The sequence below is a fragment of the Salvia hispanica genome, chromosome 4, assembly GCF_029641045.1.
Source record: "Salvia hispanica isolate PSC_SH4W2 chromosome 4, Shi_PSC_v1, whole genome shotgun sequence".
NCBI classification, from domain to species: domain Eukaryota; kingdom Viridiplantae; phylum Streptophyta; class Magnoliopsida; order Lamiales; family Lamiaceae; genus Salvia; species Salvia hispanica.
In genome coordinates, this window is record NC_142695.1 from 19576479 (window position 1) to 19593178 (window position 16700).

The window sequence follows — 16700 nt, forward strand, 5'->3', positions numbered from 1 at the left end:
CTCGCAGATAACCCGTTTCCGCCACCCCTATAAGCCCTCTAAATTAGCATGACTAAAACGCGTGTGTTGTTTGTACTGAAAGCGCCATACAAAAGTCAAAATCGTGGATTTTTTTATTTTTCTTTCGATGCCTCTAAGTAGTGGGTTTCAAGTTTCAAGAGTAGAAACAAAGCATTCATCTTCTCGTTAAAAACACAAAAAATTAATCGGGAATGGAGTGGGAAAGTGACGAGCGGGAGCTGAAGGCCGCCGGCGCTGTGCCGCTCGGCGGCGGACGCGTCGGATTCCTCATTGGCGGTTGGGAGATCGAGACAGCCAAGCGTTCAATTCTCAACTCCTCTCTTGTCCAGCAGTACTGTCTTATTACCCCTCTCTATTTACACTTGCTTGATACTATGATAATTTATCTGTCAGTGAACTGCTGCAACTTATCCAAAAACCAGTTCACAGGTCAAAATATTTATCACGAAATAAGTTGTTCTTGTGTAGAATGATCCCGTTGTTGTCTTTGCTTTAATGCGGATGAATTGAAAATGTTGTGACATAATTTTAGTTTTTTGATCGAGTTGGAAACCCTAGCACGTTTAATTCGATAAGTTAGACAACTTTGATCTTCCAATTTTGGTGCAAGATGCCATCTTTATGCTATTTTTCTCTAATTGAGCTAGAGCAGCATTTTCTAGTAATGGTGTGTTCTCTATGATTGAAAAGGTCACTCATTTTTACACTCTTTTCACATGTTCAGTACAGTAGCATACATAATTTCTCCGGATAGAATGGAAATTTTTTCACGGGAAGCCCTCTTTCTCTCATATTCACTCCATTTCATGAGAATATTATCATGGGGTATTGGTGTGATAACATGTTCCTCCCTTTTCCCATGTTTTGCATCCTTATTCCTAAAGAACAAGTATTAAAAAATTATGGGACCACTAAAGTATGATAAAAATTTCCAATCTTTTCTTATGATTACTTTACAACCAAAGAGAACACAACATTAAGGTCAAACCACTGGGGTGGAAAATATATTCTGTCGGCGGTCAGCTAGATACGAACTATCACTTCCTGATGAACTGTAGTGTACTTTTTCTATGACATAACTTATTTGCCTCAAACATTTACAAGCTTGTGTACCCGCAGATGGGAAGAGAAGCTTCAGACAACCCATTTGCCAGAGATGGTTTTTGGTGAGAGTTGTTTGATTCTTAAGCACATCAACAGTGGCATTAAACTTCATTTTAATGCATATGATGCTCTATGTGGTTGGAAGCTGGAAGCTTTGCCTCCAGTTGAAGTTCCTGCAGCTGCTCTTTGGAAATTCCGATGGTATGCATTTTCATATACGTAGTATTAATTTTAATCTTTGTACTATGGTGATATATTGACTTTGTCACAAAATGTTATGACCTTGTTTGACTTCTGAGTTGGCTAGAGAACGATTGTAGATCCAGGAGAAGTATTGTTGGGTCAATTCCTATAATCCTATCTCCCAACTTCCAAATTTGAAGCCTTTGACTTATTTGGTGTACTCAAGAATGGCCTAGTGAATGTGTCCTCCTGGAAAATATATCTATTTAGTCTTTTTGTATGATCACTTGAGCTAGGAGTGATCCTAGATAGATTTGAAACTTGTCTCCATATTAGAAGATTTTGATTGTTATGAACAATGTATTTGATTGATTTAATATAAAAAGAAAGTGGCTTGGAGATTGTTTACCACAAAGAGCATTAAAGGTAATGCATATTAGGTTTAAATGCTGGGACCTGAGAGGTTATCTGTTTGGCCTAGCCCTATGCCCTATGCCTGAAAATGGGGAGATGAAAACACTTTTTAAGTAAATTCTTGTCATGGATTGCTTGTATAACTGAGGGGAAACATTAGATCTCAGCATCAGGTAGTTTGGTACTTTGATTTTTCAGACCTGCATCGAGTTAAGGTTTTGAAAATGCTGGAAACACCAGGGACTTGGCTGAAAACTGATCACTGAGATGATCATCTTCAATTCTTCATACAATTCAGAAAACCTCGTTTCAGTAGTTTCCTCATCTGGTCTGCTCAAATTTGATGAGCTTGGTGGAAAGGTTGATTAGTAAGACCTTGAATGACTAGAATATTGCTCAATTTCTATAGCAGTGTGCTATGATAATTCATAAATCGTTCGAAAGAGAATAAAAATTTAACAATCCTAGAAGACAGTGTTAAGCAGGATCATTTTGCTAGAAAAATTTGTTGTTAATGCAGTTGTAACTGTTTAGTCAATCCGTGGTAAGCATTTAGTTACCTGGAAGGACCAGGGGGAGTGTCCCAATATGTTTTCCTTTTGGTGGATGGTTCAAGTGTTCTCACTAACCTCTTAAAATTTTCTTTTAGTCCAACTGTCCAAGAATGTTAACTTTTCCAGTGTTCTTTTTTGAAATAATTCTATCCACAAAAGCAGTTCTAAAATTGGTTAGGGTGTTGAATGAGGGTGGTACTGAACTCAATACTGGTTAGGGTGTTGAAATAAATGACTTTTTAAATGATCAAAGGTGGTACAGAACTCAATACTGGTTTGCTAATTGGTTAGGGTGTTGAATGAGGGGAGTTCTCTTTTTGGATTGGTCCTATCCTATTCTGTATCCATATCTTTAGCTTTACGTACTTGCATTCCTAAAATTTGGGCAATGGTTTGTTGTTGGGACAAGACTTTATTATTACTTGTTTAATAGTACTATTAATTATTAGGAAAAATCTCACATGGTCAAGCATTGGATATTTGATGGTTGCTCCTTTTTTTGAACTATTGCAGTGGTAAGACTTCCATATTTGGATTAGATATATACAGCACATTCTGGAAATATTTACTGTGAGAATTAGTCTCTGAGGTTGAGACTTAAGGCTGGTAGTTTATCCCTTGGTACTACTTCAAAGATGATTATCATCACTTTGGCTTACATGTGCACGTGCTCTACAAATATTTGGTTGACATGTCTCATTTTAGATGTGGTTAATACCATTTATAGGTCAAAAAAGTTCAGGCAGCATATTGAGTGTCAATCTTTATCCCTGCATTGAGGAATAAAAAACCCAGACTAGGGCCCAACTTAGCTGTTCAGCTGAACAGCCTGAACTGATTGCCACTTTAACTTTATGATTTCTCTCACTATTCCTCTTATCATTATTTGTTCTAAATCCAACAGCCAGCCTAATGATCAGGTGATACTGGATTATGACTATACGTTCACAACTCCATACTCTGGAAGTGCTGGTGTTGAAAAAGGTCCTGAGGTGTGCCATCTTCTCTGATGCTTCTGTGCTTTGTTTTCCTCAGTAGAGGATTCATACAGTTATTGAGTTATGATGTTATCGTTGATTTTGAGATAGCAAAGGAATCAGTCATTTTAGCCACTTTATCTCTAATTCTCAGCTGCTTACTTTTCCTCATAACATGCCTGGGTGCAACTTTATATGAACTCCCAAGGAAATGGAAGGCCTTGCGATTTTTATTCATGTATATGTTGCAGTCTGCATACATTACTTCATTTTCTCAATTAAACCCTTAAAGGCTGTGTTTCGTTGATTAGTCTGGAAGAAGATCTCCTGGAGATAGTATCTGCAGTCCTCATTGGGAAGATTGCGAGGAACAAATTGACATGGTTGCATTATCAGCTAAAGAATCCATTCTATTCTATGATGAGGTATGTAATAAGTTGGTGTGTTCTTCCAGGAGCTTTTACACCAGACTCTAGATAAAATTCATTTCTGATATAGAATTTCACAAGCTATGACCAACACATATTTAATTTATCAACAGGTCGTATTGTATGAAGATGAATTGGCTGATAATGGCATCTCTCTTTTGACAGTGAAAGTGGTAAATACTTGTCTTTAGTAAATTGTTACTTTCTTTATTCCCGTATGAATGGACTGATGGGTTAATATTGCAGAGAGTTATGCCAAGTGGATGGTTTCTTCTCCTGCGCTTCTGGGTGAGCCTGTTTAAGATCTCTCACTTGTCCTTGAGCACACATCATATTAATTGCTAAAAGTTCTCTTTTATTTCTGAGTTCCCATAAGTGCTAAACAAACTTACTTTAAATACTTCCCTTTTCCTTTACTTCTGATCTATGCTAGGGTGGTATATTTTTTCGATCTATGCTCGGCGGTATATTTTTAGACTCAAGTATATAGATCATGTGTGTTACAACTCTTTTTGCTGTGATTATTCACTCTTGGGCATTGTCTTACAGCTCAGAGTTGATGGGGTGCTCATGAGGTTGAGGGACACTCGCATGCATTGTAGTTTCAAGGAGAGTACAGAACCAGTTATTCTACGAGAAATATGCTGGAGAGAAGCCACCTTTAAAGCCTTGTCGTCTGTGAGTGTTATTCATTTTTGGTTAATCAGTACAGAAATACTACCTATGTCCACAAAAAATTGACAAAGTTGTAAATGACACGAGTTTTAATGCATAATTGGTAAAGTAAGAGAGAGGGAAGGAAAATATGGTGGAAGTAGTGTAAGTGGATTGTGGGGTCCACATTTAGAATGATGTGTATATGGTAAGTATTGGTTCAAAACTTTTCATTTTTAGAATTAGTCTAATTTTGGTGGATGGCCCAAAATGGTAAAACATGTCTATTTTTTGTAGGCGGAGGTGGTAATGTTTTCTCTCTTAAAATCTGGAAAATTTTCTTGAATTTTTTTTATCGCCTTTCTTGGGTCCAAATTTTGAGTTTGACTCATGACATTCGTTACTGCATTACTTCTTAATCTGGATTTTAGCTTATACACCTCAAATTTTAAAAAAATTGATATTCTAAACTAGTTTTGCACTCGTTTTAATAGGTTCATTCCTTTACCGTTTCCTTTTTCTCATTTTGATGTTACTCTATGTCAATTGTTGCAGAAAGGATACCCTACAGAGTCTTCTGCATACAGTGATCCTGGCACCATCAGTGAGAGGCTCCCAGTGGCCATGCGCAAAACCCAAAAGCTTATATTAAAATAAATACTGTAAGCTATATCAAGACTTTAGCTTTATTTAAAATCTTAAGTAATAACTTAAGAAATACTTGTCTATCTTCTTGAAGAATTTAGAGCAATATGTAATGTAGATTCGAACTTGTTTTGAGGAAACTATACCTATTTGATGTGAAAGTTTCGCTTTTAATTATTCTTCTGTGGTTTTATGCTCTTCTTTTATTTTTAAACGATCTCTTCAATATTTGGGAAAGGTTTTGGAGGCACTAGTCAGTGGGTAATTGAAAGAAATCAGACTTGTTGCATGCGTGTGATTTTCTAATAGAAGTAAAGGCTAGAGAATGACGAACAAGAACATATATGAACCTATACTGGAAATAAAGAATTGAAAGAACAGGATCTGGAAATAACTGAATGGAATTAACCTAATGAAAGAAATACAATAAACTAATCCTCATGAAGGAGGCCACGGTCTGTAACTGTCCAGATTAATGATCTCTCCAAAGATACGCTGCTCTCATACTTAAGTGCTTTTTATAATAATCCTATATCCCTAAAATATCAAATCAAATCCTAACTAATTAAGTAAATAAAACCTAATCAAATCCTAACTAAATATTAAGTCTCTCTGTAACCAAATCTCATTCTCTATCATTTTCTTGATAGGAAACATTACATAAAAAGGACAAATATAGTGAGGCATGTAGATAGCAGTCTGGATAGGAAAATGACTAGCCTGTAAGAGAAAATGAGAGCTCTGCCTGTGTTAGGCACTCAGGAATGGAAGCCCTAACTTCACCCAAAAAGCAAGCTCAAAAGTGGAGGCTTTTTACTTAAGTACCCACCCATAATTGCTTATGGGTTCAATGTGGATTGTAACAAGTATTGAAGGCCAGATATCCAAGGATGGCTCACACTTCGGGGAGCCTTCTATCAAACCAGGCATGTCGCTTTTGGGAGATTGAATCAAATTGTTTTTTTTTTTTTTTTTTTTTGAAGTACATGCAAGTTGGCCAATACCGAATCATCAAAACTTACATAATTCCTACTATTTCCCACATTAACATGCCCATATATGATCCACCTTTAATTAATTGTTTCACTACTACATCGAAACACCGCCACTCCATCAACCCACTTTCAGCTTCTCGTCCTCGTCGGAGCTGGAGCCATTCCAGTGTGTGGGAAGGGGCACTCTGCCGCTCTCAATATGTTTGACATCTTCGAGGAGGATCTGATAGTGGGCCTGCACCTCCTCCGGTGTCCGTGTGCCCACCACTCTCGCCACCTTGCCCCACCTGTCCGGGATGTTCTCCCCGAACTCCGCCAACGCCTTCTCAAAATCCTTTTTCTCCTTAGCACTCCACTTCATGGAGCTTGATGCCATTTCACTCTACCTACTTACAATCTTGTAACACTAATTCTACCTCAAACTCAACACTTATTTAATATGGAGTATAGATTGAACCAAATTGTTAGCACTCAAGAATGGATTCCTAAACACCGCTCAAAGATTGGTTGCCACTTAAGTACCCACCCATATTTGTGTATGAGTTTGATGTGCGATCTTAACAGCCTGACTATGTAAAAGTCTAACAGATGTTGATGTACGTCTTCTGTAATATCTTTAGTTAATCACATCAGCCATTGCACATAAGAGGAATGGTTGGTTGTTTACAGCATAGCTAATCATGAAAGATGCTGGTGACACTTGTTGGTGGAGCCAATAATTGGCGTATTAGTAATACCTAGAGCCATGGATGTTAATTTTTGTTGACATCATTAGAAAAGTGAGATGGTATTATGTCCTGGCTTTCCATATTCATTTGCTTCCTGGAAGATGACAGACTCATCAGCGAGGCTTTTGAAACTTAAGTGCGGATAATAGTTATGAGATACTTAGCGAATTTTATTTACCCAACTGCAGCTTATGTACATTGTACAGACAGTACAGTAAGCCTTGACAGATGAGAAGGAAAAAGGAGCCAATTAAGAAATCCTCTCGGTAAACCCTCACAATGAGCTCTTCAGTTCTCCAAAACATCTTCAAAAGATCAGATCTATCAACCGAGTTTCTGAATTGGGGACTAAGTTTTGGTTATATATTTTCTGTAATTAGTCTCCATAATAAATTAAGGATACACCATTTAAAGAACTAGGCAGATGCAACAATTGATCGGTGAATTATTGGTAGTTCTATAGGGGAGCCTGCACAAAATGGGAGGTTGTTCAGTACCAATTCTTATAGTACTGTTCAAGGAGTTGATAAACCAACCCCGTGCCTTTATCATCTAGAATGATCCAGCTTCTCATTTCTATGGCAATCTCATAATTTTGTGGTTAGGGATCCACTGTTGGCTTGCTTTGCCGCTTCTCCAGCTGTAAATTTGATTTTCTCACTTGCAGTCTCCTAAGCACAATCCTTTTTTATTTATACTGATAGTTGCTATCCACCTGCATTACGCTTGATCTTTAGACTATTATTATTTTGGCTCAGAGATGCTAAAGATTGATGAGTGTATTAATTGTTATAAAATTTCCATGATATATTCTCACCCCTATAATATGTTTTGGGTTAATGTCATAATTTGCAAGTTTGTGTGTAATCATTAATTAAAGTTTTACTGTATTTAGATCTTTCTAACCCAATTTTCAGTTATCTGAGGGTGTTGTTAAGGGGGCATATGGCAGATTACCTGTGTATATTATGTAATAAGCATAGAGAAAAGTAACAGTATGTACTTGGATACAAATACAATATAGAATGTTCAGTGGTATTTTATGCTTGGAACTATTCAGAGTCTTTTAGAAATGCAAAATAAGTAGATATTTGATCAAATTAAATGAATTTCTGGAAGTTATGTGATCAGTGATGGAAACAACTGCTGCACCTAGAATTTTCAATCGGATGCTTCAAAGAAACAATTGTAACAAGGAAACAAGGACGCTAATATGGCTAAACAGATGAGGCTGCTAACACTCTTCTTTCATTATTTCACACACCCAGTAAAAACATAGTGGACTTTTGACAGGGAAACATGCAGTGCAAGAAGTGCTTAGAGAGTAGGGATACAGGTTTTAGGTGTCTACTATCAGATTTGCAGTCTGTAATTTATTGTTGTACTCACTAGATTACAAATAAAGAGCAGGAACTAAAAATAATGAACTTCAGCAATTTCACACTGAGCTTTAAGTAGCCACTCCTATCTTCTGGCAAATATCTAGAAAGCATAGGTTACAATAAAATCTATAATACTTGCCCTCGCAGAAACATAATTTTAAAGTTTGAGATTTAAGTCGAGCATAGTTGAGTTGGATGATTTCTGCTCTGGTTGTTGAGGTTCCGGTCTGAAGCTTCCAGGCCACATCAAATCTGCTGCTACTTCCAGTGTGCCATGCTGCTGTGCTATTCCAAATCTCGTGTTAGCCTCACCAAGTCTGGCTACAGTCGTATTTTCATCTCTGGCAGGTTTGTGCAGATGGGAATGGGCTTGGACCCCAAGTGATCTTAACATGGAAGTGCGGATAGTTATGGGCAGGGCCATCATTGCCATCTTTTTGTGCAACTGATAATGTCGTACTGCGCCTCTTTCCCTTTTGTGAGCATTTTGGTGTCCACCCAATGCCTGTGAGCTGTAGAACTTTCGCATGCAGAAGTTGCATGAGAAAACCTTGGGTGAAGCACGTCTTGATTGTACCTCAGATTCTCTGGATGCTTGTGATGGTTCCCCTCTGAGGCTCAAATTCAACTCCTCTCCTGGATTCAGTTGTGGTGTTCCTTGATCACTAGTTTCTTCAGTTGGCATCTTAGTTTGTTGTAGCAGTGAATTTCTTCCTTGCAGAAATCTCCTCTTCTCAATGCGCAGTTCACTTGTTGGTGTTGATTGTTGAAAGCACAGTGTTGAAGGGAGGTAATCTGTTGAATCCTTCTCTTGATTCTCAAATGGTTCTATAAATGAGGGATGGAATAATTTGAGACTGACTAGATGAAGCATAGTTGTATAAGACATCTTAGATCTATCATATGTCTCATCACTGTCCCCACTAGGTGATGCTTGGGTCTTCCGATAGGGGATGATTACGTCATCTTTAATTGTTGCCTCTGTCAAGTTTGAGATTCCCCACTCACCATTTTTTCTCCTTATCTGTTGAAAGCACTTCAACTTTAGTTGGTTTATATTGGATCAGTTAAAAGTAAACTACCACTTACGGTCAAGTCAAATCCTTATATTTTCTTTTATGCCTTCCATGATATGATCAACTTCAAATTTATTACTACAACTTTATACGATTACGGTAAAGAATTCCTGTATGATGTTATCTTGATCAGCTTTAGAAAATCTGATCTTAAACCAAAAGTTATTGGAATCATATCAGCTATTATTCTGATCTCTTGTGGTAACTTTTCTTCCATGCTTTTTCGCTTCGGTTGACGTTAGTTTCTAAAAGCTCCTAGGTCAGGTAGGTACGCAATATAATAGAGATGGAACCCACCTATAAAATGTGTTCCCTCCATAATGGAAGTGTGAGTGAATAATAAGATCGATATAGTATAAAGATGTGGGGTGCTAGTGGCTGCGGAGTTATATTGCACTGTGTGTTTTATATTTTTTATCCATGAAAGTCTCGTTGAAGGTGGTGGGCCTGGAAACTTGGAAATAATGTTTGCAACAGTAGGATAAAAAAAAGAGATTTGTGGTTATCATAAGCAGTAGATGTTTAGTTTCATATGAGAACATGAGTATCAAGGTGGGTGTGCCTTGATTTGGGGCTTCTTGGCAGTTCTTGTGCCTCTCTGGCATTTACTGTGCACTACTGTGTCCTTTGAACTGAAACTTTTGACCTTGTTTATTAGATAAACTTTATTTCCCATCTTCGAATGGCTAATCAATCAACTTTATGGTGTGGTGAGTGTGTCTTATGCTACTCGGGCCTCTAATCACACACACAACAATACCTTTCTTATCCAGTGCCGAGATTGTGTCCACTTACCATGTGACTTGAGTTCTAGGTTGTGGGTTTTGTAGTACTATTAGGTTATGAAACTAGTGGTATAACAAGCCACTTACAAGCAAAGTTTATGTTCTTGGCTTGAAAATTGAAAATTTTGAGGGTTTAGCAATTTGCTTTGTGATTCTTGTCCCTGCATCTGGGAAGGATCGGAAATTTTATGTACCATGAGTTCCTGTGGGGGATTCGATGGTCATTATGGCAGGTCATTGTGTGCATTAATGAAATTTCACTTGTGGTATTGTAATATCGAATTAGAGTTTATTAATCTTCGGTTATGGCTTATTGTGTGCCACTGCCTCCTTTGCAAATTGAGATGTTGATTTGAGGGGCATGATACAGATGCCGTTGTCAATGGAACTAGTTGTCTTAGCTTTCCAGACTTGAAAAGATAACCAGAAAGAAAAAGGAGAGATTAGATTCTCTGAACTATATTATGTGGAAGTAAATGAGATTATTATATTTTGATTACGTCGAATAAAATAGGGATGTAGGAGTACTATTGAACATAAATCTGGATATGGTTTTGCAAAATCATCCCAATTCCTTTTGTAGTTCCATGACTTGATGATAAGGTTACTTTTGCACAGTTGAAAGATTCGAAAATCGACCTCGAGCATGAAGAATCTTGAGTTACCCCTGAAACATAGAGATCCTATGAATTATTGATTATTAAAGGACCAGTTTGAAAAGGATGCTTAAAGTACTTGTGCTTGGCCAACTTAAGCCTCTTCTCATAGAATAAGTTTGATGCTTTTAATTACTATACCAACTCGTGGCATGTTACATAGGTTTTGTGTGGTCCCGATATTATTGGTCATTCAAGGACCACTCTAACAATATCTTGAACGATATGTGACGCAACATGATATTTTTCTTCTTAACTGGATGGATTCAATGTATTATGGACATTCCTTCATGTGGGGAAGATGTTATTTGTTATTGCTATGAACTCAGGGCCACTCGTCTCTTTTCTTCAGTATGTGTTGTATCCAGCACAATGCTGTTACGCGTAAGATGTGATGAAATGAAATATGACCGATGGAAGAATTCGGGCGACCAAGGAAATATCATAGCCCATTTGAGAAACTATTTTCTTGATCAAATCCTCGTCCCGATTGTGAATGAATCAAGTGGAATGCTGGGCACAATACTTCGACAGTAGTCCACACTGCCTCTAATTGGATTTTTAATAATCTTGACATCATTCAATATAGTTTTCAAGAGCAACAAATAGATAATTGACAACTGCACGCGACAAATGGATAATCGGTTCAAGAACAAAACTTAACACAAAACCATGCCGATCAGAAAAGGGCTAAGTTTACAATTGCAAAGGGGCATTACTAACTCGCACTCTTTGCTCAATTGAAGTTAATCGAGCACCACGAATGAAAATTTCTGCCAGTAAAAATTGTTGCAGCATAGTTTAAGGGATAAAGGTAGTAAAAAATGAGCGAGGGCAACTACCAGTAATACACACTATTCAGCTGCCTAAAAATGTCTTTAATTTAGACTCTACCTGAAACAGTCTAAACTAAGAAAACAGGAAAAATGCATATTATTGATTTAATTTCAATTTTTCCCCAAAGGGGAAATTCCTGCAAAACCACCTATTAACCAAGTCCAAGATTTGAGCGCACTGGCCCTTCCGGTCCAAATATATTCAGGTACCTGCAACAATGCAAAACTTGATATATTAATGGAATGACAAGTGCAGGAACTTCAGGGTTCTGGTTTACCTAAAATAATTGAAATTAGGTTAGAAGAACATGAAGATGTCTGCTTAGAATATGCTTGGCAAGTCATTAGTCACTTCAAGAATCATTAGCGTGTAGAGCCACTTGTTTTTCCATCACTAACGCAGGGAGCTGAACAGATATCCTAAAGGCGACAAATTAAGTAACAAATCCCAAAGTACTTTAATAGTTCTAAAAAGGGCTCCATGTCATGCAAAAGTCCTACAAGCAGACAAGCCCATGTCTCATTTCTTTGCCCAATTTTCTCTGATCTACAATTGCTAAAACAATAACCCATCACACAAGGAGTTTGCCAAACTAACGTTCATTAACAGGTTTTTACTAATACGTATATCTTAAATTGGTACACAATGTGGGGCATATATAATTGGTAAGTACTAATGATAAGTCTAAATAAAAAACCAAATAATACTAGATTCTCATGACAAAATGAATACATGCAGCCGATAAGAAAAGCATAGAAACACACAATTCTATACCTAAGCTCTACATAGAAAATTATGATAATGTACATGTCTGAGTAACCATAGCCCCCCATGGGCAAAAGCATAATTGGGTAAATAACCGATAAGATTATGGAAGTTAATATTCTTTCATTTATTGATACTGCACTATTCATTCTAGTTACTAGTTCCTACCACTTTTCTACTTACCGTTTATGTGGTTTGACTAGTCAAAGATATAAAAATTAATCATGAACGAAAACCAATTACACGGGTCCAACAATGAACAAATAGATAATATCCACATATAGCCACTGCATTTCAGATTCAGCTATCATAATCCTAAAATGAAAGTGAACAGAAATGTTTCAGAGACCACATAATCTTTCTTTGAACAATGGAAGCTGGAACCAGGGCCCAGGGGAGCTTCCATCAATTTGTATCAGATAAGAAAGAAAAGGTTGTACATTGTAATCTTGATCTACTGACGTTACTAACTGAGAGAAGATGAGGAAGTAAAATAGATTATCACCTTGTGGCAACCGAAGAATTGCTTCTATGCACAACCAATTAGTATTGACAATGTTATAATTTAAGAGCATTGTAGCCATTTTGGGCAACTCAAATTACAGGCTTAAATCAATAAAATCATTTCTGAAAAACCTATATATAGAAACCAAGAAAATTCAAATAAAACATTTTCGAGCAAGGGATGACTAATCATCCTACATATATCAGTAATAATTTCCTTATACACTAAAAGATGCAATTTAAAAGATCATATTCAGGTCTACATTCTTGGGTAGAGCCTTATTATTTTCCCAAAATCCTCATGATACTTATGTAACAGCTAATTACAACTGAAATATATCTTCAATCCCAAAAGACTTAATACTAACTAGATCACAACATGCATATGTATAAGTAAAAAAAGAAAAAAAAAGAGGGATAGATGCATAGTAGTAGAAAATGCATGTAAAGTGTAAACTTAACTAGATCTATTAAATATCAGCTACTAGTGGATATGTTTATGTTGCATAGTCAGTTTGCATAATTGGATATGTTATTATGTTTATGATACACTTTGCTACTATTGAACAATAAATGGTTCTTGAAATATATTCCAATTTCTTCAAGTCCTGCCTTCTTTGAATGAAATATCAGCTAACCTTACCCTTATTCAACTACTGTGACCATTAAGAAATTCCAATTACTGAACTTCTTATCAACTAACACTTTATAACGTGAAACTACATGGTAATTACACCCTTTAGTTCAGTAAAACATTCACATATAGCACCATCTGTTGGGAAACTAGAGCAACAAAAGTTTTTCAGTTTATCCACATGCATCTACCACAAGCACAATCCTAATGACAGTAGCATTAGACTCACAAAGAAACTATTAGCGATCCTGACAAGAACGGCAGAGAGTACCATGGGACAGCTCACAGAAAGCTCGCACATTGTCAGCCAAATGAGATGTCAACCTTGTTCCTGCCACTGTCCTATGCAGTGACAATAGCGACTGGGTGCATCCCAGCTCCCCCAGTGTGCTGCATCAAATTATCAAACTAAGAGCATCAGCAAAAGTGTAAAAGAGTAGATACATCCCCACACCACAATGAGCTGGGAATAAAGAATAATCACATTCCAATGGCAACCTTCAGCCGGCACTGAAGTTCAACTAGTAATAATTCAATGCGGCAGTTTCTCGTTGATTGTGAAATCCTAGCAACTAAGGCTTCAAATTGATTAGAAAGTCTGGCAAATTGATGTTTCTTCCGGAAAAAGAAACTAAATTCTCGTATAGGAAAGCAGAAAAATCATACAAAGATGTGAGAAATATTTTTTCATTTATCCAAACTTAGAAAACGTGCGAGAACATATGCAACGCTGGATTGAGAAACTGCTCCCTCAAAATTCGAAGATACAATTAATTAATGGGGGGGGAGGACAAAATTTAGACCTGGGATTGGAGAAGGAGAGGCGGCGTGAATTGAGGCGAGAGGAAGAAACAGGAGGAGAACGCAGGGGGGCGTGTGGCGGCGATGAGCGGGGAGTGGAAGCCCTAGCGGCGGACATCAGCGATCGGGAAAGCGAACCGCGCCAAGCCATTGTTGCTGCTTCCTTCGTGTGGGGAAAATGCGAGGGTTTTAGAAAACGATACACTGCTGTAGAATGCACGGGTATACAGTATACTGCTACACAATGCAGCTTCAATACAAGATACAATGTACTACTCTATAATAAAAAATGAACAATATATACTCTCTTTGGGCATATTTTGAGAGAGACATAGATTTTAATACATCTACTAATTAACAAATTATTAATAGAGATAAAAAGAAAAAAAGGGATTTGAGTTTATCACATTCGAAAGAGAAAAAATTATTAAAAATAAAAAAACATTTTTTTTATAGGACCGATCATAATACTACGGGAAACACGTATGAATAGCAAGAAGTATTACAAGAGACTGAGTGGAGTGTCGCAGCCGGAGCGCGAGCCATCCCCAGTGCAATATGAGTCAGTTGGTCTCCAAACACACACAACTCCCAAAACATCTTCAAGATTATGCTTAGTTTATTTTATTAGGTTCTCACTCTGTCCGTCATTAGAAATCTTATTTCTTAGCAGCACGAGTTTTAAGAAATGTTAAGAAAAGTGGGTGGAAAAAAGTAATAGGTGTCCCACTTGTATATTTTAGTTTTAAATAAAATATGAGTGAAATGTGTTAGTGGAAGGTGAGACCCACCCTATTACCATTTATGGTAAAAGTGAATCGGGACTTCTATTCGCGAACGGACTAAAACGACAAAAGGGGACTCCTATTCGCGGACGGAGGGAGTCGTAATTATCACTTTTAGATCTTATTTTGATAATTTTAATATTTTAAATTGAGTTGAAATCCTGGCCGAATTTTTTTTGTGGTTATTTACTGGATTGACTAGGAGGTCGAATCACTAAGGCAAGTTTAAACGGAACGTTTTGTCTCTTTAACACGTAAAAAATCTAATAAAACAATTTTTATTTTTCTCCACTTATTTTCTCGACAACTAGGTTTTGCTCAAAAACCCTAGTTTTGTTTCTCTTTGATTGCCCCTCTCAATCTATACCGCCTTCACGAGCTTGAATTCTCTCGTTCAATCTTTCAGTCCCGCTTCGTAACCGCAAAGCACGAATTGATACAAGTAATCTTGTATAGCAAAACTAGTCTTTTTTTTCCTAGAGTGAGTAACATTATATTGTTCTCTAGTAACATTCAATTAAGTGGCAGATCCTAGGGGGATCGACCGTTCGGAGAGCCTAAACTTTCCCTTGAATCGAGTCGAAAATAGCATACCCATCCCCTCTGTGGAATGTAGAAATATACTTTATTTTCAAAAATGACATGTAAAATGGAGTAGTCTAATGGTGTGGGTCTTGGTCTTTTTCTAAGAGGTCTAAGGATCAACCTTCAATAAGAGCATATTTTTTTCATTTTTTACTCTTTTAGTTGATCAATGCATCTTAATTATTCTCTATGTAATAAAATAAACATTTAAATATTTTTGAAATCTAAATATTTACTGCTCTACTTATGTCACTTATGTATATAATATTTACGATAATTTTAAATGTAAATAATATTTATAATAATTTTATATTTTTAAATGAGTAATACATATTTGCAAGCTAATGCATGTTTATATTTTATTAACGAAGCTAGTGCTACTTAAATATTACTCCCTCCGTCCCAAGATATTAGACCCCTTTCTTTTGGGCACAGAAATTTAGGAGATAGTTGTTTAGTGGTGTAAGTGGAGTTGGTAGTAGAGTAAACTTTTACCATAAATAGAAATGGTTCAAGTGTATTGGGACACCCCAAAGTGGAATAAAAGTCTAATATCTTGGGACAGAGAGAGTAATATAATATTATTTATTTTATTATTAAAAGATTAAATTAAATATTTAATATTTAAATATTAAATTTTCGCCCTCGCCATTTTCGGGGTCTGGATCCGACATTGATACAATTGTTTATAAATGCATTTTCAGTTATTCTTTATTCACTCAAATTCTTAAATAATCGTTTCCCTCATTTATATACGAAAACTTCAGTTGGAATGCAAACTATTCTTTTACTTTCAAAGTTAGGCGAGTATCTCGTAATTTATAAAATACGTTAGTTAAAGAAAATAATCAACTTACATAAACTTCAACCTTTTGTATGTAGCTAATAGCTATAATATTATTTTTATGATAGCGTTTATGTATAAGTTGTCAACTTTTCAAAATTCGAGCTCAATAGGGCTACGGGCCAACCCACATTTATTGCTTAATGGGCTTCAAAATTCGAGCTAAAATTTCTCATAATAAATGGAGTATGCAATTTTTGTTTGAGCATAATTTTAATATATAATTGATAAAATAAGAAAGATAAAAAAATATATTAAAATATTATTAGTAAAGAATAAGTTCAACTTTATTAGAGAAAAAAGTTTTCAAAATTAGAAAATACATATTCTTATGGGGGACAGA

The 16700-nt window shown here is 36.4% G+C and overlaps 3 protein-coding genes and 1 pseudogene across 4 annotated transcripts; 1 reads left to right on the forward strand and 3 right to left on the reverse strand.

The window, feature by feature from the left end:
• Window positions 1-153: 153 nt before the first annotated feature.
• LOC125192702 (TIP41-like protein) lies at window positions 154-5157 on the forward strand. Its single transcript, XM_048090331.2, has 8 exons — window positions 154-352; window positions 1141-1326; window positions 3181-3268; window positions 3565-3678; window positions 3795-3854; window positions 3928-3969; window positions 4231-4359; window positions 4891-5157. Exons 1-8 carry the CDS (start codon window positions 213-215, stop codon window positions 4990-4992), a joined length of 861 nt encoding a protein of 286 aa, XP_047946288.1. The 5' UTR covers window positions 154-212; the 3' UTR covers window positions 4993-5157.
• Window positions 5158-6049: 892 nt separating this feature from the next.
• LOC148927424 (protein RADIALIS-like 4 pseudogene) lies at window positions 6050-6495 on the reverse strand (annotated as a pseudogene).
• A 1422-nt stretch (window positions 6496-7917) lies between these two features.
• On the reverse strand, window positions 7918-9040 carry LOC125196744 (zinc finger protein 1-like). Its single transcript, XM_048095358.2, has one exon. The coding sequence runs from the start codon at window positions 8972-8974 to the stop codon at window positions 8243-8245; it is 732 nt and encodes a 243-aa protein (XP_047951315.1). The 5' UTR covers window positions 8975-9040; the 3' UTR covers window positions 7918-8242.
• A 2200-nt stretch (window positions 9041-11240) lies between these two features.
• LOC125191980 (uncharacterized) lies at window positions 11241-14419 on the reverse strand. 2 transcript variants are annotated; one of them, XM_048089431.2, is made up of 3 exons: window positions 14146-14419; window positions 13572-13732; window positions 11241-11648 (listed from the first exon to the last, which is right to left on the reverse strand). In XM_048089431.2, exons 1-2 carry the CDS (start codon window positions 14292-14294, stop codon window positions 13582-13584), a joined length of 300 nt encoding a protein of 99 aa, XP_047945388.1. In that variant the 5' UTR covers window positions 14295-14419; the 3' UTR covers window positions 11241-11648; window positions 13572-13581. The 2 variants fall into 2 exon arrangements, with proteins under 2 accessions (XP_047945388.1, XP_047945389.1); XM_048089432.2 differs by having other exon boundaries at window positions 13614-13732; window positions 14146-14417.
• Between the last annotated feature and the right edge of the window lie 2281 nt (window positions 14420-16700).

Bases quoted from the DNA above. Each gene is read 5' to 3' on its own strand.
- LOC125192702 (XM_048090331.2), top strand. From the start codon at position 213: ATGGAGTGGGAAAGTGACGAGCGGGAGCTGAAGGCCGCCGGCGCTGTG. The intron at 1,327-3,180 runs GTATGCATTTTC...TAAATCCAACAG, and splicing joins GCTCTTTGGAAATTCCGATG to CCAGCCTAATGATCAGGTGA. The intron at 3,679-3,794 runs GTATGTAATAAG...ATTTATCAACAG, and splicing joins CCATTCTATTCTATGATGAG to GTCGTATTGTATGAAGATGA.
- LOC125196744 (XM_048095358.2), bottom strand. From the start codon at position 8,974: ATGTCTTATACAACTATGCTTCATCTAGTCAGTCTCAAATTATTCCAT.
- LOC125191980 (XM_048089431.2), bottom strand. From the start codon at position 14,294: ATGGCTTGGCGCGGTTCGCTTTCCCGATCGCTGATGTCCGCCGCTAGG. The intron at 13,733-14,145 runs GTCTAAATTTTG...AATTTGATGCAG, and splicing joins CTCTCCTTCTCCAATCCCAG to CACACTGGGGGAGCTGGGAT.